The sequence below is a fragment of the Tyto alba genome, unplaced genomic scaffold (assembly GCF_018691265.1).
Source record: "Tyto alba isolate M040663 unplaced genomic scaffold, T.alba_DEE_v4.0 Super-Scaffold_1, whole genome shotgun sequence".
Taxonomy (NCBI): domain Eukaryota; kingdom Metazoa; phylum Chordata; class Aves; order Strigiformes; family Tytonidae; genus Tyto; species Tyto alba.
Genome location: NW_024881261.1, coordinates 37,860,100 through 37,883,120, shown reverse-complemented (window position 1 = coordinate 37,883,120; position 23,021 = coordinate 37,860,100). Strand labels below are relative to the sequence as shown.

General features: G+C 49.1%; 2 protein-coding genes across 6 annotated transcripts in view; one reads left to right on the top strand and one right to left on the bottom strand.

Annotated features, from left to right (window-relative positions):
* Positions 1-7,484, top strand: part of SGPL1 (sphingosine-1-phosphate lyase 1) — a 32,284-nt gene extending 24,800 nt beyond the window's left edge. For all 3 annotated transcript variants that reach the window (XM_042787639.1, XM_042787643.1, XM_042787633.1), the window contains exons 9-14: positions 484-582; positions 1,663-1,812; positions 2,058-2,296; positions 2,960-3,106; positions 4,139-4,259; positions 4,358-7,484. In XM_042787639.1, coding sequence (XP_042643573.1) covers positions 484-582; positions 1,663-1,812; positions 2,058-2,296; positions 2,960-3,106; positions 4,139-4,259; positions 4,358-4,498 — 897 coding nt within the window. In that variant the 3' untranslated portion in view covers positions 4,499-7,484. The remainder of the gene's footprint in view (positions 1-483; positions 583-1,662; positions 1,813-2,057; positions 2,297-2,959; positions 3,107-4,138; positions 4,260-4,357) is intronic.
* PCBD1 (pterin-4 alpha-carbinolamine dehydratase 1) lies at positions 8-13,566 on the bottom strand. Of its 3 annotated transcripts, none has more exons than XM_032992367.2 (4): positions 13,338-13,566; positions 9,942-10,073; positions 9,515-9,595; positions 8-115 (listed from the first exon to the last, which is right to left on the bottom strand). In XM_032992367.2, exons 1-4 carry the CDS (start codon positions 13,338-13,340, stop codon positions 8-10), a joined length of 324 nt encoding a protein of 107 aa, XP_032848258.1. In that variant the 5' UTR covers positions 13,341-13,566. The 3 variants fall into 3 exon arrangements, with proteins under 3 accessions (XP_032848258.1, XP_032848261.1, XP_032848260.1); XM_032992370.2 differs by lacking the exon at positions 8-115 and adding an exon at positions 8,284-9,031 and having other exon boundaries at positions 13,338-13,565; XM_032992369.2 differs by lacking the exon at positions 8-115 and adding an exon at positions 8,284-8,969 and having other exon boundaries at positions 13,338-13,553.
* Positions 13,567-23,021: the final 9,455 nt, after the last annotated feature.

The following is a 23,021-nucleotide window of genomic DNA, read 5'->3' as shown; positions in this document are numbered from 1 at the left end:
TATCTATTTAGGCAGCACAGCACTCTTTCTGTGGGAAATCAGCATTGTACAGCAAATAGCAGGAAATCTGTCTATCCAGGTAGGAAGTCAGTGGACAGAGAGGGATGAATGCTTCCTGGAAATAAGGAAAAATGGCAGGAGTAAAGAGTCTGTCATTGGAGATAAGGTTTTGTTTGAAATAATTGTGTGTAAACCCTCCCTTTGTCCTGTGTGATTAATTTAGAATCAAATAATTAATGTATTTCAGAAATAGCCCCGGATTTCAGATGAGGGCGAACAAAAGCGCTCTAATATTTTCAAGTGGACGAGTTAAATGACTCAGTTGATTTCTGCTGGTGCTTGCAGCTCACTGCTTTGCTTTATATGGGCTTTTGTGTGTTGGATTTTTAAGACCAAACACTGCGTGTTTTCACTTTCTATCTTTTTTGGCAGGATGGCACTTGGTAAATGGAATGTGAGCATCTTCTCTCTTTAAATCTTCAGGCAATGAGGAGATCCATCTCGAAGAACACAGCTATGCTGGTCTGTTCAGCTCCCCAGTTCCCCCATGGAATTATGGACCCAATTGAAGAGGTGGCAGAGGTGGGGCACTACTGGGACTACTGGGTGCTGTAGCAGTAAAACCAGCATGTCCTTTTGTGCAGAAGCAGAGGGGTTCCAGGATGCCAACCAGTGAATCTGGTGGGAGGAGCAGACTGGTTGGGAGGGTATCGCTGTCCTCAGATCAGGTATTAACCAACAACAGGGTACGGAGGACGCAATTTGGAAGTGAGGACAAATATGGGACTATTTTTCTTTTGTACTCTGTAACTGCTGTGAGAAGGTGGGCTTTAAATACCACAAGTTACTTCTGGGTGTTGTCATGAAGCTGTTTTCACAGGGCTGGCTTTCAGTCTTGAGCTGGCGTGTGTGGTGTGTCATAGCAAGGCAAAGCAGCAAGTCTTTTGCACGTGCTTGGTCTCTGAACTCTCAAGTCTGTGCCATAAACTTCTGCTGTAACTGGTGCTGTATATGGTGTACGTGACTTAGAGTTCCACTGCACCCCCTGCAAGACCAACCAGAAGGGCTCATTCTTTGGTACTTGAAAGGAAATAACAGGAAAATAATCCACCTGGCAAAACCACTTTGATTTAGGACCTACTGGTTGTAGCAAACTTGGTGCAGAAGTCTGAGAAATGTGTGGAGGGAGTAGGAGTCAAAGGGCTGGGATCTTATATTTCAAATAAAGCCTCTTGATTTTTTTTTTTTTTTTTTCCCCCCCTCTGTGCTCCAGTTATTTATTTTGTACGTAATCAACCGGGACTTCTGACCTTCTTTTCATTTGGATCACACCCTTGCACTTTATAGCAGATACTCCTTTCAGGCCATGTTGTCACGTCTCTTTGGCAAACACAGCAAACTGCCAAAATGTGATGTTATTTTTCCTCTCACTCGCAATTTTCACATATGGAAGGCAGGAGAAGGCATCCCACAAGTAGCCAGCTCTTCCAGATCTCCTATCCTCAACAGATTGAGATTGGCATGATGCTCCAAAAGGGTCCAGGAAACATTTAATTGTGAAACGCAGCGTACCTCTTGGCGCCTGGAGTTTGCGTGTCCCAGGCACATCATTTTCTTGCCTGGTTGTGTGTTACTCACCAGAATCTCTTTTTTCTCACACAGCTTGCAGTGAAGTACAAAATCCCCTTCCACGTTGATGCCTGCCTGGGTGGTTTTCTTATTGCTTTCATGGATAAGGCAGGATTCCCTCTAAAGCATCCGTTTGACTTCCGTGTAAAAGGGGTGACCAGCATTTCTGCAGATACCCACAAGGTAAGAAGGGGGGAGGAAGGTCTTCCAGTGCTTTCATTTTTTGGGGAGTGATTCCTGATGCCATCCCTGCCTTCAGGCATTTCTACTCTGCTGAAGTGCAGGGGTTAGGGGCTGCTTTATTTGGATGCTTTGTGCAGTGCACTGAAGTACGGGCAAATGGGATCTGGGTGACTGCATGCAGCGAGTGCTTGGATGTGTTCCCGTGCCCTCTTGCTGCTTTCTAATGCTTTCTGTGCCCCTTGCAGTATGGCTATGCTCCCAAGGGTTCCTCAGTGGTGCTGTACAGCGATAAGAAGTACAGGAGCTACCAGTTCTTTATAGCACCCGACTGGCAAGGGGGCATATACGCCTCCCCCTCCATGGCGGGCTCCAGGCCTGGTGGAATCATAGCTGCATGCTGGGCAACTCTGATGCACATAGGAGAATCGGGCTACGTTGAGGCTACGAAGAGGATCATTAAAACAGCTCGTTTCCTCGAATCAGAGTACGTGCGTGCCTTAGCATTTTGATTGTACTCTCTAACCCTGTTCTGGATTGCTTCTCCCAAACTGCTTTTGCTTCTCTTGAAATTTTTTTTTTTTTTTTTTTTTTAATTTTTATTTTCCCCCTGGAGAAGCTATAGCATGTTACCTGCTGAGTGGGGATCCACTGGGCAGTTACGGGAGAAGATGCTTTGTTTATGGCCAGGTGCGGCCCTGTGCCAGACAGCTGAGAGGCACAGAGCGGAGGGGTGCAGGCATCTTTAGTTAGCTGACTTTGCTTCGAGAGTTTCTTCTGCATCAGCTATGGCTGAGAAGGGGTAATGTGGTAGGACTTACTCAAGATGACAAAAGAAGGGTCATACTCTGCCTTCTTGGAGTGCTTGTGGTGCTGTGTGAGCTGATAAGCTGATTTTCTATGCTGTTCTGTCTTCCTTTGCCTCTCTGTCTTCCCTCTTTATCATTTCTTCTTGAGTTTACTTGACTTTAGGGCCTGTAAAGACCCGACTCCTCTTGCAAGTCCCAATGACCTGGGCTGGTTGCATGATTTTTTGGTAGGAATGTGCTGTCATCTGTTCCCCTCTGTAGCTTTTCATTTTAAGACTGGCCCCTGCAACCCTGGTCAGTCAGTTTTTTTTTTTTTTTTTCTCCTCCTTTTTCTTTTCAAGGTTGAGAAAAATTGACAGCATCTTCATTTTTGGGAAACCTGAGGTGTCTGTCCTCTCCATCGGTTCGGACACTTTTGACATTTATCGATTATCTAATTTCTTAGCTGCAAAAGGATGGAACTTGAATGTCCTACAGTTCCCATCAAGGTGAGTTTGTGGAGACCAGTGGAGCAATGTGCGTAGCCAGGGTATGGTCACGTTCAGGCCATGTAGCTGTAGTGATATGCTGGGTGGTGTTGTCCGTATCTGTTAAATTATATGTAAATTTTTCCTCTGCAGGGAGGGAATTTTGTAATTGCTGGTGTATAGCCGTTACTGCCGTGAGGATAAGGCAATAGTAATTTTAACGAACCTGACAGAGGACATATCTGAGGATCCCTTTCTATTTACCTCTGTCTAGTACAAGCAGAAAACTACAAATAGCCAGGGCTTTATCTCATGATAATTAACTGACGGTTTGTAGGGTTATTTGTTTTCAGTATCCTCCTGCTGCCCACTGAAGATGAAGGTGGTTGAAAGAACAATGAAGGGCTGATCATTTTCAGTGATCTTTCCAGCCTGGCGCGAAATGAATGTTTGTCAGAGAGTTTCTTTGAGTGGGTGGTGGTTTGTTTTTCTGTGGGTAAAAGGAGCAGATGGCCTCAGGTGTCCCTGCACTGAAACGGTTTTGGGCTTGCAGTCAGCATGAAGGGAAGTCTAAGGAGCTTGAAGTGATAGCTCAGAGGTGCGAGTAGCCCTCTCCCTTGTGCTGGATGCCAACTTCCACATCGTGGGTGGCTGATGGCTTATCTAAGCTGGAGAGGAAGCGGGGGGAAATGATGGCAAGGATCACTGTGCTTGCAGGCAGCTGCGTTTTTCTCACCAGAGGTACGTGAAATGAGGTGAGAAAATTTAGGGCCTTTAACCGTGTGTGATGAAGTCAGGAAGGAAGGAGGAGTTGCCATTTTCCAGAAGACCTGAACTCTTTGCACCTTGGTTCTAGCAAGTATTTTGCAGGGGTTACCTTTAATTGGAAGGCAGTGGATTGTCTTCTCCCATTAAACTGCTGAAATGCTATTTTAAGGGGATACGTGGTTGTCACTGGCCAGGGAGGGATTAAATTACTGTTGGTTGCTCAGAAAAGGCGGAGCTGTACATCCCTGAGATGGTTAATCTCTCCCCTCTCCTCTGCCTGCCCAGCATTCATCTCTGCATTACGCAGTTGCACACCAAGTCTGGCGTTGCTGAGCAGTTCCTGAAAGATGTCAGAGACAGCATTGAGGAGATCATGAAGGACCTCAGTGCCAAGACCACGGGCATGGTAAGGAGGCCGGCGTATAGTGAGGCTGTGTTTGGGGTGGGTGTGTTTCTCTCACGGCTTTAAGGACCCTGCGTAATGACCTCCTCTTCTCTGCTTAGGGAGCCATCTATGGAATGGCCCAGTCTGTCCCAGACAGGAGCTTGGTAGCGGAGATTTCTCAGGCGTACTTGGACGGCCTCTACAGCACGGATGTTCCTTGCAGTGAAAAGCACATGAACGGCTCTCCCAGCCGCCACTGACTGTAGCGCAACCATCGGTGCCTTGCCAGCGAGCACTGGGGTTGGTTCTAAAGGCTTCCTAGGGGAAGAGATTGCAGTAAGCCTTTGTTCCTACAATTGCAGGTCTGATGGCGACTTGATCTTGAAAACTTCCCTCCCCGTCTTTGTCTGTTCTGCAATCCACATTATTTTCCTGCCCAACTTTAGTTTTAGGGCTTTTCATCCCTCCCCCCTGCCTGATTTCATCATGACTATTGATGGTGAATTGAATGTCCATTCCACAACTCCAAATTCCTCAGGTATTCTGCGTGTCACTTCGTTCCTTGCTGTTTCTTCTCCTCAGACCTGGTATTCAGCCGGTGTCCAGCCAAGTGTTAGATTTGAGTTCTCATGTTGTGTTCCAAAGCTTCAATTTTCTCAGAAGTTGAAGGTAGAAAATAAATTGAAAATTTTGTTTCCTTCTGAGTATTACTCCAAGCTACTGCATTTAACAGACTGTGCTGGGAGCCTTATATCTCTGTAATGCAGAGCTGATAAATTGGCAAAGGAAAGATGGTCATGTACTCCTTTTGAAATCCCCTCTGGAGATCTCAGTGTGACTGCAATCAATATCTGCTGAGGGGGAAAAGAACCCCAACACAGAATCCTTTTCCGGAATCTCTTGGTTTGAATAACAGCAGAAATAGAAACCAAGCGGGTGGTGTAGGGAGAGGAACTGGATGGTACTGAAAATCCTAGGTACGTAGTAACTGTTTTGCTTCCCTGCCTCTCCTGGAAGACATGCATTTACGACCTAGAGTGCTTTTGTTGTACATTGCAGAATTCTGGAGGGATGTGCAAAACAGTGATTTCACTGTTCATAACTTGAAGGTTTTGCACTATCTCACAATGCTGTAGCAGAGTCAGGCCCTGGCACGTGTCGTGGCTAGGGACTTCGCGTGCAAACGGATGGCGCCAAAGCTGACCTTTTTTTTTACCGTGATCTTTTAGGATAAAAAGGTGACTTTTGTAATAGTAGTAATCTCTGCTCTTTGCACTGATTCTTTTAAGGCACGTTTTCAAAAGGGCATTCACCATTGTGCCTTGATGCTTCTCTGGCTTTTTTTGTGGGGCGCCAGGGAGGATTTGAGGGTTCAGCTGTTGACCCGCAACCTTTGCCGCAGTCATTTCTGTATGGTACTATACCGAAGGGAAAAAAAAAAAAAAATCAAACAAAAAACCAACACCTCAGAGGCAGACTGGCCTCAGAGAAAGCATGCTTGCCTATAAGGTAGAGTAGTAGTTGTATTGAGCCAAGTCCCCTCATGGTGTTACAAAGATGCTGGAATAGCTCTGAGGGGTCGATGATAGGGTACATCAAGCTGGAGGTATTCAAGCCTTGGGCATATGGCTCACCCTTCCTATATTTCTCTGCTGTTTTTATGGTGAGAGAGTTTTCCCAGTGCAGCTTGTGAGGCAGTCATGGCCTGAAGGACAAGCCAGAATCTCTTGAGTAATTAAACAGGGGTAGAGTCACTCCTGCAGGGCTTTCCCGTGTGTTTCCTCTCAGCTTTTTGCATGCTACCGAGGTTTTCCCAGGCAGAATTCAACACCTGGGAGAAGACATGGTGCCCCATTTGCAGGGTCTTGTGCAGGGTGCCTGAAGGCATCTGTCACTGTTCTAGTGGGTTTGTGAGCCCGAAGCTGACCCTCACTGGCTTAACACAGCTGAAGCACACGCTTGCACAATAAATACATGGAATGAGGTTAATTACCAGCCACTGCACAAACCAGTGCAGCCTTGGGCCCAGTGATTGTGGGAAGGATACTTGCTTTTTAACAGGTTTATTCTCAGTGCTAGGAGACAAAAGTATTTTGGCCATCTGCCCGTAAATTGATGACTTTCTGCATGTCTCTGAGCCCTTTTGGAAACATCGCATTTAAATTGCCTGATAGTCTCTTGATGGTGTTACCAGCTCTGGCAGTCAGCGTTTATGTTGGACCTATTTATTCTGCTAACGTCTTGCCGATGTGACCATTGCTGCCTCTCTGAGTTTGCTGTACTTTGGAGACAGTCTTAAGTGTCTGGCTACTGTGATGGTTCTCTTTTGAACCAAGATTTAAAACAAAACAAAGCAAAAAAGGGAGGTACTCTTTTTGTTTCTGCTTTAAAAGAAAGGGGGGGATGGTTTGGGGTGGGGTTAAGGAAAGAAAAGCTCCCTCCTCTTCCCTGGTTACATTTTCCTCCGAGAAAGTAGATGGATCTGACAGATCATTGCTCCATTTCACATTTTTGGATGTATTTTGAAGGTGTTATTTGTATGTATTCCATTCTGGGATTCACTTACTAGTAATATTTGTGAGTTTAATTGTTTTATGTGTATTTGTTCTACACTGTAAATGTAATCTTCTGGTCAGGAACAGGCCACTGTAATTTACCGACGTGTAGTCTTCATTCTTGTCATCTAATGTGTAATCAGCATCTCCTTTATCATGCCAAATGGTCTTAGAAAAATGATGTGATTAACGGGCTGCATAATTATTTAAAAGACAAAAAAGAAGACTTTTATGGACTGGATTATGATCTGGAACTGGATGGTACTTTAGACCCGGAAGGATCTTCGCAAACTATTAATTCCTGCGAGATTTCTGACTGTTGGGTTATCTGAGCGGGACACTAAATCTGTTGCTTGTACAAAGCACTCCCAAGGGATTTGTGTGCTCGTAGGTACTAGACTGAAGAATATCCAGTGGGATGGACCAAGAAGAGCTGTGTGTCTTCATGCCATGGATTTCATCTGCACTTTTTCTGATGACTTGGGGGAGGGGGGAGTGGAAGGGTTGTGTACAACACAGTAATATCTTGCCCAATAAATACACATTGACTTTTTAATGAACAAATGGGATGAGTTCATCTGATGGCAGTATTCTGTATTGCTCTCATTTGCCCCTGTAAAACTGTAAGCTGAAATAGCTGAAGAGATGGTGAAAATGGGCCTAGTTTGTATTAAAATGGTGCATTTAGCTATCTAGGCTTATTGAACTCTTATTTTTCTGTTTCAGTGCTCCTTTGAGTGAATGGAGATCCGGTGTTCCTGGTCTTTGTTCAAGCACAGCCCAGTCTGTGGCAGGGAGAATGGTTTATGAACCCTACTAACTCTGCCCGCGGGCTGCTCTTTCATTTTGTCAAGATAAAGGTGGTGTCGGTGGCTATGTCTTGTGTGTGGTGTTCAAGGATGCTGAAAATTGTCATTTAAGAGCTAGGGATTTTCTCTTAATACTTTATAGAGCTTTAAAGGCTTAAGAAAAAAAAAAAAAAAAAAAAAAGACCTGAATTGGGTGTTTGTAGTGTTTCTCCCAGACTGTTTTGCTGACAGGAACTACTGTTGGTTTCACAGCATATTGTTCCTGTTGTACTGCAAACGCAGCAATTGGACTGCAGCCTCCCTGAACACAGAGATCATTGTGTTACTGGAGCGAAGATCTTACACCACCAGAATCCACCCACAACCTCTTCTGGGAAGTATTCCCCCATAAGCAGCCCCTGGCCTGTTGCTGAGCTGCTTTGGTGCCTATTTATTGGTTGTGCCTTCCCTGTTTGCGCCTTGCCTGTGGTACACCTCTGATTTTAGCACAAGCAGTTTGTGTCTGATCTGCTCTGGCTTTGTTAATCTCATTTTCCTTCAGGCCCCGTTCATCTCCGCTTGGCTTCATCAAGAAGCTTTTCCATGGCAGAAGCACCGTCCTGAGAGCACTCAGGCCAGTAGCTGCCTTGGGAAAACCTGTGGGTGTAATTTTGACCGTGAGGCCTCCTTCCAGACTTGACATCAGTTTAACCAAGATGTTTATTGTAAACATTTTCAGTTGGGATCCTACTAAAAGCTGGTTACAATAAGGGTGAGATCACGTGCCTGCCTATACTACTGCTAGAGAGAGCTTACCGTAATAACCCAACTGCACATCACAGTTGCTGGTGTGTGTTACAGAGAAACCAAAGGATTCGTGTACCGTGTTTCAGGTAGAAATATTCCAGCAGGTAAGAAGCAATAACACAGTGGGTGAACGGGGTCAGGCTCTGGAAAGGTTTACTGGTGCAATTGTGTCCCGTGACTCCCGGTAAAAGGGCACGCCTGCTGAAAGGCAGAGGCTCAGCAGTTTGGGGGGCTGGTAGCTCGTGACGAAATGAGTTTACGGGTGGAAGCGGTGAGATCAGAGATGGTTACGTGCACGGTGCCCAAGGAGTGCCTCCATCCATCTGAGCTGTGGCAGGGGAGGGGGTTTGGCGTGGCGTTAGGCAGTCTGGATCCAGGAACTAGCTTGCAAGTGGGAGAAGGCTCTAGGTGCTGCCGTCCAGGCGAGGGGCGGGTTGTGGCAGTGGCAGAGTTGATTTTTGGCTTCGTGTGTGTCTCTCTAGTCAGGAGAGAGAAGTTGCAACCTGCTCGATGAAGCTGGCCAAGTTGATGTCTCGCTCTGATAAGCCTCCGCACTCGTGGGTGCTCAAGGTGATGTGAACCTAAACCAGACAGACCGACCAAGTGTTGCTGGCAGAAAGAGCAGGAGCGTTTTCCCCAAGTGCTGCAGAGACAGTTGGCGTCTGATGAGGCAGGTAGCACTCACTTTCTCCAGACTCGTTAGCAAAATTTCCAGGGGTGGGAGAGGTGGTCTGGCACTCTGCCTGGTTTTCTCCTTCCTACAGCTTGTCCTGCTCACGAGCTGTCACTGCCACCCCTGCCTTGGTCACTGCAGACAGCTGTGCCCACTTTTGTGCTCCCTACTTCTCCAGAAGCTTTTCCCCTTGCTGCTACTTCTGATACTGATTTTAAACAACCCCGGTGCCAGCCTACAGGCAGCTAGTGCTCAGCTGGACAGGTGAAAAAAGGGGGGAGGAAAGGGTCTGTAAGTGATAGCTGTAGGCTGTCTGCGATACGCTGAGGGAGTAGCGTCTGAGGGCAAAGGTCTCACTGATCTCAACAGGACTCACTGCTGCTGTTATATGCCTCAGAAAAGGGACCTGCTCCCCCAAGAGCTCTGTTTGGCCCCACCATCCCTGTTTCTTACCTTATTGTACACATTGAACCATTCAGGGTGGTGATCCACTTTTTCTGCTTGTAGAGCCACTCTGGTCATGAAGCCAAAGGCCTGCCCAGTAGAGTAAGAAAAGTTAGCTCTGAACCACTTCCCCTGCAATACATTGCTTTTTTTTACCCCAGTACTGTTAATTTTACACTGCAAATGTCCTGGCAACCCAACCAAATGTAAGGCCTGGGCTGTTCCATATCTTTGTTGGGGTTTTCTAGGAGTTTTCCTCTTTTTGAGGGAGCTTTTCCCAGACACGTTGGTGTCTTGGGCAGCATATCTTGCTCAGCCATTACGTTTCAGGAGACACATGGAGGAGTTTCTTTGGCTGAGCCTTGCAGATGGGACTCCCTGCTCTTGCAAACCAGGTCTCCCGCTTTGTAAAACTCCGTCCCGCTGGCGCTCGTACCCGGTTGAAGTCCTTGAAGTGGAACTCTTTGAAGATGGCGTCTCTGCCTTCCACCTCGTTCCACCCCATGGCTCTCAGGTTTGGCAGCAACTGCTCCCTCTCCTCCGCGCTCAGTCTGTGGGCTTTTCCTGCCTGATACCACAGAAAGGAGAGGGAAGAGGAGCAGATTCAGCCTGACAGATGAAGCAGGTGTTCAAAGCAGCAAGGCATCTTGTGGAGTTGGGGATCCATGGAGGCAGCTGCAGACTGGGGGGGGGTGGGGGTGGGGGGGGGGGGCAGTTAGAGTACGTGTGTGGACCTGAATTTGGGGGGTACTGATGATAGGGGATATCAGTGCTGCCCTGTGCTCCCCACCCTGGGTACATCTTGCGTGTACCTAGGTCAAGTGAAGTCCAACTTGTCACTTTTGTCCTCTGACCTGCAACACCTACCACTTTACTGGTGGATATACATATTCATTATAACCTGAGGTACTAAGAAATGATGGCTGTGTCTGGTTAATCTCCCAGATACATTACATATTATTTTCTGGGAAAAAAAAACAAAACCAAAAAAACCAAACAAACAAACAAAAAAACAAACACAAAAACAAAAAAAAACAAAAACAAAAAAACAAAAACAAAAACAAAAAAAACCAAAAAAAAAAAAACCAAAAAAAAAAAACCAAACAAACAACCCAACCCTGAAACTCTGTCGCGGCATCTAGAACTGAGAATTCCTTGCTTTTGAGGTTCCTGAAGTACCTTCCCAAAGCAGGAGGGCTTTATTTGCAGGTCATCTGCACTGGAAGCCTGCTTTAGAGGAGAAAGAAGTGGCATGAATCAGAGAGATGAGTCATGCTAAATCGGAGTTCAGCTCCTTTTCAATCTCCCTTATGTTACGATGGCTGTTTCTATCTGTGAGTAACAAAGGGCAGAGGGAGGGATTGTGATTTAGCATTGTCTGCCGCTCTTGGGCAGAGCTGCTGTTACTTGTTTTTCAAGGGGGGGGGCCGAGGGAAAAGGAAGCAGCAGTTCTTGGCTTTGGGGAATGAATATAGGCAAAGGTGAGTCTAAAATGGAGTTCTTGGGGATGGGGGCTACCCGAGTCAGTGTATCTTCTGGTTCAGTGGGGAAAGCAGGAATGAGTGCTGAGGGGCATTGCTCTATCTGAAAGTTACGTTCTGGCAAATAAAATTCTTTCCTAGTGGGTGATCTCATCTTTGAGTCGGTGAGGATTGTTGTTTCTCAGTGACAAAAGACCAACATCTCTTTGCAATTTGTTTTCAGTTATGTGCTGTAGAGCAAAGTGTGTGGCAAGCTAGCTATGAGTCCCGACAAATACAGCCTGCTGTGTTTTGGGGGTGTTTGGTCAGCAGCCCCTTGAGGTGCTTTGCTTGGGCATCGATGCTCGGGTGTAAAATCTTAAAACAGCTGAGCAGCTAAGGCAAGTCGGCCTTTCCTATAGTTTACTACCTCGCAGGCTGTACAAAACCAAAGAGGCGGCCACAGAACTGATGGTTTTTTGTGGGTTCTTCTTTGGCCTTGCATGTTTTGAGGAAGATTGGAAGGATGATGCCCTGTTCCCATGGGGGGTGTGCTAAGCCATCGGGCTCCGTGGGTGCCTACCTGCCTGTGTAGCCGTGACCCTTTACCCTCGAGAGAGCCATCAGCTGCAGAGCCCTTCGTGAAATGGAGAGTGCCGAGGTGCACGCTGAACCTGAGCTCAGGGGGTGGCTGGGGGGTGGGATGGTTCCTGTGTCTGTCCCCCCTTCCACCCGGCGCCCCAGCTGCACGCTTTCCCTCTTGCACCAATGTTTGGGGGGGGGTGGGGGGGGGGGAGAGCCTTCCTTGCCCTTCCATGCTCCAGCCTCGCTGCTAGGGTCTGACCCCCTTGTGCTGCCCTTTAGTTTGTGTGGCATTTTGGATAGCCCTCTGCCAGCCCTGGCTCTGTCCTGTTCTGTCCCCCCCCCCCCAACATCAACCCCATCCCTTCCTGAGCTCTGTGTTTGGAGGGAAGGTAGCGAGTAAACATGGGCTCAGCGCAATAAACCCTCAGCCGTTGCCCTTCTGTGCCGATGGTGTGATAAGCCGGGTAGCTTAGCAACTGGATAACGTGGGGAGGGAGGATGGCTCTGCTTGTGGGGGGGGGGGGGAGAACCTGTGGGGGGCTGCCCTGGGCGATTCGGATGGGAACGGGGTAGGGGCTACGCCAGGTTTTGGGACCAGGGGGCTGAAGCCTCCTGCTTGCATCCTGGTGTTAAAGAGAAGAAAAGCGGCGTAAAGCCGGAGCTGTTGCTTGCCTGGAGGAGAAGGGTATGGACATGGGGGACTGAGTTCCCAGCCAGCCTCCCCCCCCCAGGCAGAGCAAGAAACCCAACTGCTCGAGGAGGGGGGATGCAGCTTAAATTGTTCTCTGCACCCTTTTCTGTATCCCAACTACATGGGAGGATGAGCCCCCGGGTTTTTTTTCCAGGCCCAGCTCCTCTCTCAGAGCCCGGAGGCAGTGGCCAGGCTGAGGTTTGGCCAACGGACCGCGTGAAAGCCAAGCTCCTCCGGCTGCCCCTTGGGAGGGGTGAGCCCTCAGCCCCCCGTGCCTTCCCCTTCCCTCCTTCTCCACCCCAGCACCTTGGCCAGCCTGCTGTTTTTGTCCGGATGGCACGTTCATGCTTTCATGTGCACTTATTCCTTTAAAACACATTCTTCTCATTAGGGAAATTTAATTATTTTGTTTTCTTTCGCTGGCTCTCGACTGCCAAGGCATTGGGATTTTTTTTTTTTTTTTGGCCAGCAGGAAACCAAGTAGATGTATTGTGTAACTGAGGGAAAGGAACCAGCATGGGGGGAGAGCTTTGGGCTCTCTGGAGATGAAAAGACCCTCTCAGCTCAAAATAACATCTTCCCTTTCGGGGGGGGGGGTAACTTGTCACCTAGGAGAAGGTAAAGGGGACAGCCCTGGCGTGAGCAGGACCCGCAGATGGGGGCAGGAAGGAGATATGCCACAAGGCCCACGGTCTTTTGCTCCTATCCCCTCCGGTGCTGTGAAAAAGCTGATTTCCAGCCGGCCAGGGTGGGTTGCGTGGAGCCGTGCAGACAGAGCACGGGTGTGTGTGGGGGGTCATGCTTGCCATGGCAGAATTTGAGTGGGGGGGTCCTGCTGGCAGCGCAGCCTTGCTGAGGGCCCCTTTCCCTCCCCCTCGCCGAGGAACCCAGCCTGGAGAGCTCTGCCTTGGGTGATTCAGCAGCAGCCGGCGGAGCTCCCTGCGTTACTGATTAACCACCGCGCAGAGCTCCCTCTGCTCCTTTCTCCCTTTCCTCCTGCCTCTTCTCGGAGGCCGGAGCTGCCGCCGAAACCTTCCTGCCCCATCCTTTGCCGCCGCCTGCAAAGCGACAGCCGCGTTTCCCAGCAGCGACTCACCATTGCCCGTGGGGTCTCGGTGGCCTCCGTCCCTGGTCCAGGCTGGCTGGTTCACCCTGTACCGTGGAGCCACAGCTTGGCCGGGGTGACGAGAGGCGTGGCGAGGGAGCCGGGTCCACCCACGGCGAGCTGCTTTGCCCGTGCTTTTACCAACAGCAGCGGTCACCCACCCGCCGGGCCCCTGGGGGATGCTACAGCTCGGTCTCTTTGAACCCCCCCACCCGTGTGCCGAAGCGGTGATGCGCCCACCCCTGAACCCCACCCACCCCCTCTCCCGTAGGGTCACGGTTTTTTAACCTGGTGCCTAAGGCAGGACGGGATGGAGAAGGGGCAGTTAAGGCCGGTACCGCCGGACGCTGCTGGCCACGCGTGGGGTGAACGTGACGGTCGTCCTGGCTGAGCAGGGACGTGTGCTTCCCAGCCCTTTGAGCTCCGTGCAGGGATAATCACGAGCCGAGGGCCGCGTTGTCTGGGGACAGCCTGGATTATATCGCAGCACGTGGACCAAGAGCCAGGGTAACGGGGGGGTGGGGGGGAGTGTGTGTGCAGCACAACGCTTCGGAGCACTTTTAAGGTGTTTTCTCCCGTTGCCGAGGGAACTGGGTCTGCCTGGATGCTGCGTGCTGTTCCTCAGCTCGTTTTCACTCGCCAGGCCTGCCGGATTTGTGCCCGTGTCCTGCAGCTCCTTGTCTGCTACTCTCACTCACACGATGGGCAATTTTCCTGCGCTAACAACAATGTTGTACTGTGCTGACGTACACAGTAGACAGAAATCCATCACCCTGCTATACCCTCATGGCTTCCTTTGCCCTCAAAGCAACTGATGCTGGAAATTTTTTAATACCGTGTAGCATACATCCCTTGTATATACGCTTGTACACATTTTGTTTTCCACTGTTGGGGTTCACGGGTGCCACAGAGATTATTTGTTTCTCCAGCAGGCAAGTTAGAGGGAAGCAAATTCTTCCTTTCCTTTTTTGCCCTCTATAGATTTGCTTGCCGTGGTAGTGAAAAGGAAAAACAAGCAACTTCTGTGGCCTGGGAGACCCTGAGTGTCTGTTTGGGGTGAAAAGACTTGGAGAGCACGGTAGCACCTGAGAAGAAAATAACTGTGTGCAGATATGAAGCTGGAAGCTTTGATATGGATGAGACGAGGAGGTGCGCCTTATGGTTTCCAGCAATGAACTCGGGGGGTGGGATTGTTTATAAGGTTGGGAAAGGCCAGCCAGAATATTTTCTTGGCGTAAGCTAGAATTGCAGGGCTGGCAGTTTCATCAGCACAGCCCAGCAGAAGCGGCCCAGTAAATAATGGCATAAGCAGGAGGTAAAGGAAGCAATATTGTCATGAAGTTGCAGGTGGAGGGATGGGCACTGCGGGTAAAGGCTATGTTCGGGGGATCTCAGCTTGCAGGTTTCTCAAGAAAATGCCGTGGCAGTTTTGATGGTAGCCTGTCAGGGCCTCAAATGCACCTTGCCTAGGTGACAGTGCCTCTGTTGGCCTCCCTACTGATTTGGAGATGGGGGAGGAAGCCAACACCCCATCTCTCATGGTACCCCGCTTTTCCCCCTGTTGGATTTTGTTCCAGCACAGCTAGGAGCAGATCCTACTTACTCTGCCAATACGTGTACCACCAGTACAGAGCAACTGACAGGTACCTCAGCTCATTAGAGGTGAGAATTTCTGTGTTTGGAGAGAATATCAGGAGAAAAACAATTAATTATACTGTGTCTACTGATTACCCAGCTCCTTTGTAATGACATTTTCTCTCCTAGGTTATAAATCAAGCCGTAACTGCCAGCCTTAAATGTGAGAAATCTCTTGCAGAGGGATGTGCTTTTGCTGAAAAAGCATCGACAGGGCAGTTGTGATTTTCCTCAGTCTGTGGTGTGAAACTGTGGCTGGGGGGATCCACTGGCTGGCTCCCTCTCCTCAACCTCTAAGTGCACGAAACTCCCCCCCTGCACAGTTTTAATTTCTCTCTGTGAGATGGGACCTTTTAGATTTGCTTTTAATGATTAATGGGGTGATGTTGGGCAAGGTGTTTGCTCAGAGCAGTCTGCAGCCCCGTGCAAGGGGTGTGCCTGTTTACTGGGAACGCATTTTTGCTCTTTTTCTTCCCTTTTTGTCTAGTTTAGACCCACGTTTCTTTTGGTAAGGTCAATAGCAGTTAAACCCAGATGTATACATTGCTGTTACATCCCCACAGGGGCTTCTGCATATTTGCGGGGAGCTTTCGTATCACTCACCTACTATTATTTTAATTTTGTCAATAAGTTTTTAACACAAAATGCATCTGACCCTGAAAGCTGCTTTGGTTGAGAGCCATGCGCTGTCTCCCATCTCAAGATTTGCTTTTTGAATTCCCCCCTCTTTCCCATTCCATGCTCCCTGAAACATTTTGGTGGTCCCTTTGAGGCAAGAGGGGGGACCCTGGCTTCCTCCTGTGAGAATACTGGCTGCAATGTGTGACTGCTTGCAATCACATAAGAGATATGGAGAGCATGATCCTTGCTGCTTCCAGGGCAGAGAACCTCCCTGCAGGAGGCTAGGATTCTCCAACACAACAAGTGTTGTTCGGTGGGTTTTTTCTTTTTTTTTTTCTTTTTTTTTCTTTTTTTTTTTTTTTTTTTGGTTGAGTTTTTATACTTCCATGTGGTTTGCCTATTTTTTTTTTTTTTTAGCTTTTCCTCTTTTTTTTTTTTTTTTTTTTTTCCCCCCCTTCCTCATAGTCTGTGCTGGCTCCTCACTTAACAGTATTAAAAATGTGCTCAGTGTCATCTTCCTACAGGTGTGTTTTTCCAGGCGCCCTGTGGGACCTGTGGGGCTAGCATTACCATGGTTCAAGTCACGGTAAATTCACTCTGATTTTTGCATCTTGAGCCCTCTTGTGAGGCAAATGAGATTAACTGGCAAAGAAAGCGGTGGCTTCTGCCATCTTGTTTGCCGCAGTGCGAGTTTGCCTTGGACGGGCTGTTAGCAGAGCTGCTGACTCAGCAGCGGGGTGTTTGCTGATGACACTGGCAGAAGGAGTCTTTATCTCAAGCAAGGTGCAGTTACAGGGCTGGATGTTTGTTTTATGTTGTACTTTGGAAGAGGGGTGGGTGTCCTCCAGCACTGCATGGGAGAGGTTTGTCTGTCACATCCAGGAGGGACCCAGTGGGGTAACTAGATAGAAAACACACGGCATGTGAAGATCTCCTGGGCTTGAAAGTAGGTGGAGGCATAAAAAGGGAGAAGCTTCATTTGTGCTTGCTCTGTTCTTTCATTTCCCAGGTCCACTTCTGGCTGCAGCTGGAGACAGGGTGTGAACTAGGTCCTGTGTCACGATGTCCCTGCTCCTTAGAGAAGTCCATTAGACAATCCTGAGCGTGCGGTTAGTTTGCTTTACCTTTGATGTGCTTGGCTCTTCTTCAGGTGTGGCACCATCTGCCATTCCTTCTTCCCACCATTTGGGAGGCAGAAGGGGTTGCCTGCCACACTTCACCTCTTTTCCCTGCTTGGGGAGACCCAGAGCAGGAGGACTGTTAGTAACCCATGAGATGGGAGAACAGATTTTTGCCTGGTGTTTACTGAATCGTCCATGTATTTAGCAACTTTGAGGTTGTTTCTGTGATGAGACTGAAACTCATGTGTTGTGGGCAGCGGGGGCCAACTGCTTAGTCAGCAGGGAAACAATTAACCAGCTTCAGTGCGTCAGGAATTCACTGGGAATATGTTTTCAGAGCTTGCCTCCGTTGCTAATGGCATTTGAGCAAGTAGTAGCCTGGGACAGGGTCACAATCCCCCGGTGAACCTCAGCCCCCAAAAGGTGTTTTAAGCCGGTCTGGACCAATCTCTTTCATCAGTGAGTACTCCGTTGGTATCTGAAGCATTGCTCTTGTGGCACAATAGATTTAATTAAAGAGTTTGTTTAGCACTGGAGGGGATTTATGGCAGTTGTGACAAGCTTAAGTTGACAAAAGGGCCCAATAAATAGAGATGAAACATGAATTATTCCTGTGTGAGACCTCTTGTAGCATCATTTTATCAAAGTCAGTGAGTGCTGGGAATTGGCCTCAGTACAATGAACAAAATAAATCGGAGTCTGGTACAAATGGGGCCTTCTCTGGTCTGCTCACAGGATGCTTAAGGTAAAAGGCCTGGACGCCAAGCAGTGTGCAAGTACCCCTGGAGAAGGCTAGATTGAAAAAAATGGCGATGAAAGTGGCATAATCACTTCTAACTGTGTAGAAAACATGCATACCAAAGTGGGAGGCGATTGTGCAAGACGGTGGAATGTCACAGCATCTGGGAGTGAGGACGTTGCACTGCAGGGATCTTTACCAGAGCAGGAGGAGGATGCAAACCTAGGTCTGGAGTACCTGAGCACACATTGCCATAAGTTCCTTCTGTGTCAAACTGGTGCTGGAAGAGACAACCCAAGGCTAGCCAATGCATGGAGAAGCCTAGCATGAAGAGCTGGGCCAGAATAATACTGCTTGGACTCTGTGTTTGCCCTTGAAACCAAGTGGCGTGCACAAAAACAAGGGCCCTGGGCCCTGTCAGCTAACGTACTCCTGTGTCACGAATCTTGTCCTCCGGATCCCCAGGAATTTGCTCCATGGTCTGACACAGACAGCGGTGAGATCATGCGGTTTGCTGCCCTGCCAAGGCCGCGCAGTACCCTGCAACAGGATGCATTTGCTGTGGGGGAAGATAATACATCAAAAGTGCCTTCTCCCCACCCTTTGTTTTGTCCCGTCTGCTGATGGATTAATCCTGTAACTCAGCTTCCCCAGGGCACAGCTGGAGCCTAGTGCAAGGGAAACTTCTTGTATTCAGCTTGTTTCCTGACTTTCAGTCCAAATTTGAGTTTCTTTGCTAAACAGGTTGGATTTTCTGGCAAATTCACAGGGGTTGTGGAGGGTGAGTATTTTGACAGATCTGGAAACCCTTCTGCCATCTTAAAGAATACGTTTTGCTCCTTGTTTATGCGGGGAGAGTTGGGTGCCGCATGTTAAGCGGCTGCTGTACAGCCATGTCTTGTCACTAGGGGTCAGGAAAATGCTGAGAAATGGGAGAGCTCCCTCAAACCGCAGCCCCCGGCAGGAAGGGCACAAGGTTGGAGCTCTCGGGAACCCATCTGATCCCGAAAACCAGGAGGGATTGCTGACATTATCAGCTCTGCTAACGAGTGGCGGCTGTCAACAAAGCGGGTCTTCAGCTGGACCTTCGTGACCAAATTGTTTCTCATGAGAAGCACCTCCAGATCCTTTGGTGTGCACCAAAGTGTCGGTGCCACTTCTGGGGCACGCTCGCCCATAGAAGTGTAAGCATTGGGGGTGTCTCTCTAGCCAGATTGCTAGAGGTCTTTGGTTACCATTGCTGTTTTCGAGTCCTGAAAGTCCTTAGATTTTATTTCCAGTTGCAGGTCTTGCAGTAAGCTACCTTGAGGGGTCAGGAGATGGGCCCTGGGTGTGGATATAAAGGCAAAGTCTGCCTGTACAGACCTTTTATTGGGCAGGATCAGAAGGTAGGATTAGAGAAGGTAGAGAAGCTTTTGGGCATACAAGCCCTTCTTCTGATCAGAACTAGAAAGGGCAGGCTTCAAAGCCACATGAGTTGAAAACAGTTGCTTGGAGATTAGCGAGGTACTTAATGCGTGTGGTTGCTCTAGAAGGAAAGAGTGACTGTAATGTACAGGAGATGATGATAAGGGAGTGGAGAAAAATAATGTGCTAAGGCACATTTCCTTGGAGACAGAGATAGGTAGCTTATGGGCCATGGCCCATGGTGAGCCTGCTGGAGGGGACAGTGGCCACCTCCAGGAGCTTTGCTCTACAGTAGAGCTGTGAATTTTATCTCCTAGATCTGCCTTTGGGAGATGTTTCATAGTTTTTTTTTTTTTTTTTTTTCCCCAGCAGATCATGGTTGAGAGAGCAGAGAGTGTTGTGGTGTTTCTTTTTTTTTTTTTTTTTTTTTTTTTTGTTGTTTTTTTTTTTTTGTTTGTTTGCTTTGTTTTGTTTTTGGGTGATAAATGGTCTGCTGCTGCAGACTGTGTGAGCCTGTTTGGGTGCTCAGCGGGTGCTCAGCTTCACCTCCAGCCTTCCCAGCAGGGTGGTAGGGGAACGGTGTGAAGTGTATTACGCTGCTGGAAACGCAGGGGTGATATCCAGGCATGGAGCGTGGTGTGGGGGGAGCTGCTGGAGGTACACTGGCAAGTTTTGCATTTTTTTTGGGTGCAGAATCTGATAGCGGGAGCTCATGTGAAATTCATGTCAGGTGCAGTGCTGATTTTTTTTCTTTTCCTTGTTAGCATCAAACATACTCTTTTGATGAGGTTACTCTCTTATTTATATTACCACCTCTGTTTCGCCCCAGCCTAATGAGTCTGTACTGCTTCTTACAAACTGAATTAATCTGCTTTGCTTGTTCTTGCTATTAGCAGGAATGGCCACTGGACCATTCTGCCTGCACTGTTTGTTCGAAGCAGGATAGAAATTAATGGGAAAATTGTGTACGCAGCAATCTTAGGAAACCAAAATGCCACTGTGCCTCACCCGTTGTGGGTAGCAAATTAAATAATGTAGTGGCTTACTTCAAAGTCTGAGGATAAAGAGTTCCTGTGGCAGTCATGGCAAGGAGGGGAGAGATGAAATGCTACAAACTGTCATGGATTCACAGCCTGGGCTGAGAAATTTGATGATGTGCTACAGCAAAATGGAGCTGTGTTTAATTCCAGCTGCCTCCGCTCCCTCCTGTGACAGCTGTGTCTTGGAGAGGGGCTTTGCGCTCAAAAGGAGGGACCTGTTACTCGTAATAGTGTGTCTCAGCTCTTGGATCTCTGCTTACAACCCTCTGAGGTGCTCTTGAAGGTTGTCCGAGTAGTACCCTGGACTGGTCTTGGAAATTGCTACTTGGTGTAGGTAGGCTGGGTTTATGACTTTGCGGAGGTGAAGTGTTGGAGCTGGTGGGGAAGAAGGAGGAAGGGAGGTGGCCGTTTCTGACCTGAAGTGGAAAATCACTGGTGCCGTGGACTCCTGGGGGACACTGCTTGGTGGCACCAGCTCCTCTGGGTGGTTATCTCAGAGCGAATGTCCTGTGACAAGATAGCTTTCACCGCGAGCCGCTGCTGCCTGCGTGAGGCCCCACCAGGAGTCAAGATGTTGGGGTGACAGCATTGTAGTGCTGGGAAGGAGGATTTTTCTGGGAGAGGGATCTGACTTTTTCCATAGGAGGATGTCTTGTAGGAGTGCTTTCAACCATGGGGCCTCCAGAGGGGCCTCGTGAGAGCTTGGTCCTCATGCTGGTCACACAAAGGGCAAGTGAGGAGCAGGAGCGTGCCCCGTGTTGGGGAGACAATGTTCGTGGGACGGGAGGGTTTCCAGTGTGAGGGTGTACTGGGAAATCTGCCTCTGACATATCAGGCTGTGAGTGGTTTCTGTGGTGTGTTTTTTTTGGTAGCAGGGGATGGGGCTACAGTGATGTCCCCTGTGAGAAGCTTCTGGAAAGCCCCCCTGGCTCCAAGTCGGACCCACCTCTGGCCAGGGTGGAGCCAAGTAGTGACGGTGGCTGCACCTCTGCGATAACGTATTTGAGAAGCGGAACCCGGGAGGTGGTTGGGTCTTGTGAGGAAGAGTTGGGAGAAGGACAGACACTGAGGTCACTGGGAGGAAAGAGAAGGATGTGGAGGAGGTGTGCCGGAGCAGAGACCCACTGTATCCCGTGGGGAGACGGCAGGGCCACCCCCCCGCCACCCACGGAGGTCACCGGTGGAGCAGAGCCCGACCTGAAGCCTGTGGAGGAGCCCACAGCAGGACAGGCGGCTGCGCTTAAAAGAAGCCGGGACTCTGAGGGGAGAAATGGCCCCCACGGTTGTGGTTCGGCGCTGGGAGGGCTGCAACACGTGGGGGGGGGACCCACAGCAGGGCAGCTCGGGAACGGCTGCGGCCTGTGGGGGGGACTCGCTGCGGGGAAGGTTCACGGAGAACTGCCTGCAGCCAGAGGGGAGCCCCGTGGAGCAGGGGAGGGGTGTGTGGTGTTCACCCCCCATCCCGAGGGGGAGGGAGCGGCGAGCTGGCTGTAACCCCCATCCCCTGCCCCTGCGCTGCTGGGGGAGGAGGGGGAGAGATGGGGAGCAGAGCTGAGCCCGGGGAGAAGGGAGGGGCGGGGGGAGGCGTTTTGGATTAGATGAGGTGGGACTTCTTACTGTCCCACCTTGTCTGTTAAGTGTTGTCTTTGCCAGCTTTTGAATTAAAATGGTGTTTTCTTTTCTTTCCCTAATGAGTCTCTCTTGCCTGTGCCCATAATGGGTGAGCCACCCCTCCCTGTCCTTAGATGGATTCCTGAGCCATTTCTCCTTCATTTTCTCCTTCCCATTCCTGATAGGGGCAAGGGGTTAGTGAAGGGCCCCGTGGTGCTTAGCTGTCCTCTGGGCTCAACCCATGACACAGGCTCGGAAGCGCTCATCTACTGGTGCTTTCCCTTCCTCAGCTAATGTCGTGGGTACACCTTGGACAAACTGCCTGCAAAGTAAATGAAGGAACAGTTTGTTGAAGGTGGAGCTGGGACAGGAACAGACCCAGTGGGCGAAGGGCAGAAGGGGGAGAACAGAACAGGAATTTTTCTCCCCCAAATCCTATTTCTGGATCGAGCAAGTTGTGTTAATAAAAAGGACCAACAGTTCCAGTACAACTGGGAGATGTGATGTTGCCTACCGTGGCAGCAAGGACTGAAGCTGGCAGGATCAGAAAGCAACCTCTGTGTGCTAGCAGCAGCATCGCTCAGCAGAGAGAGGGTTTCTCTCCAGGAGCCAGCTATTGATCAGTAGTTAGTTTACAATGAGCGCCCAGCATGTAAATAAATACCGATACTGTGGTGGTACTGCAGACTTGAGCCCGCCCCTGAGGCCTGTGTGGCCACGTGCTCTGCGATAACTCAGCTGTCTCTTCTGATGCATGATTGAGCAGGTGAAGCTGATTCACTCCAGCCTGGTGACTGCAGCTCATCTGCCTTCTTAAGCAGGTAACTAGTGGCTTATACGACTGGCAGATGTCTTAAATCAGCAGGGATACTCCATGAAATATTTGAATGTACCTCACCCCAGTAGATGCTTGGGAATCCAGTCTTGCTTTTGCTATCCAATTCAGCATAAGGAGGGAGGGAGGACTGTGACTTTTAAAAGCCCTTGCATTTTTGGGTACCTTCCCAGTGCCACTGGGGTTCTCCACTGCACAGACGTGGCTGTTGTGAGGGGAAGGAGTGAGAGCCCATCTGGTGAGAAATCAGGTGTGTCTTACCCACCCTACCTGCACAGTAAAATTTGGGATCTGAATTCTTTCTTCTGGAGCTTGGATGTGGACTACATCTTAATGCTCCTGTTTTTCTTAGTGGTGCATAGCTTTCAGTAAGTAATGCTGTGAAATACTTGCATTAGAGGCTGGGAACCAGAAAAATCAGACCGTAGCCTCTGTGGTTCTGGGTCATGTTCTGCGTGTGGTTCATAGACAGAAGTAACCAACCAGCAGGGATGAGTTGGGTAGAAGGTTTTATTTTTTTTACTGCCTTTGTGGCACCATCTTCTCATGAAATTTGAGAGGCAACCTCAGATCTGCTCCATGTCTAGTTTAAGAGGAAGAGGTAGTATACTGGTTCTTATTTGACTTGCCTTCATGTATACTGCTGGAAGGTTTAGCTCCACTCTA

Bases quoted from the DNA above. Each gene is read 5' to 3' on its own strand.
- PCBD1 (XM_032992367.2), bottom strand. The intron at 9,596-9,941 runs GTACGAGCGCCA...TCTACTGGGCAG, and splicing joins ACTTCAAGGACTTCAACCGG to GCCTTTGGCTTCATGACCAG. The intron at 116-9,514 runs GTAAGAAACAGG...CCTTATTTCCAG, and splicing joins GGTTCAATGTGTACAATAAG to GAAGCATTCATCCCTCTCTG.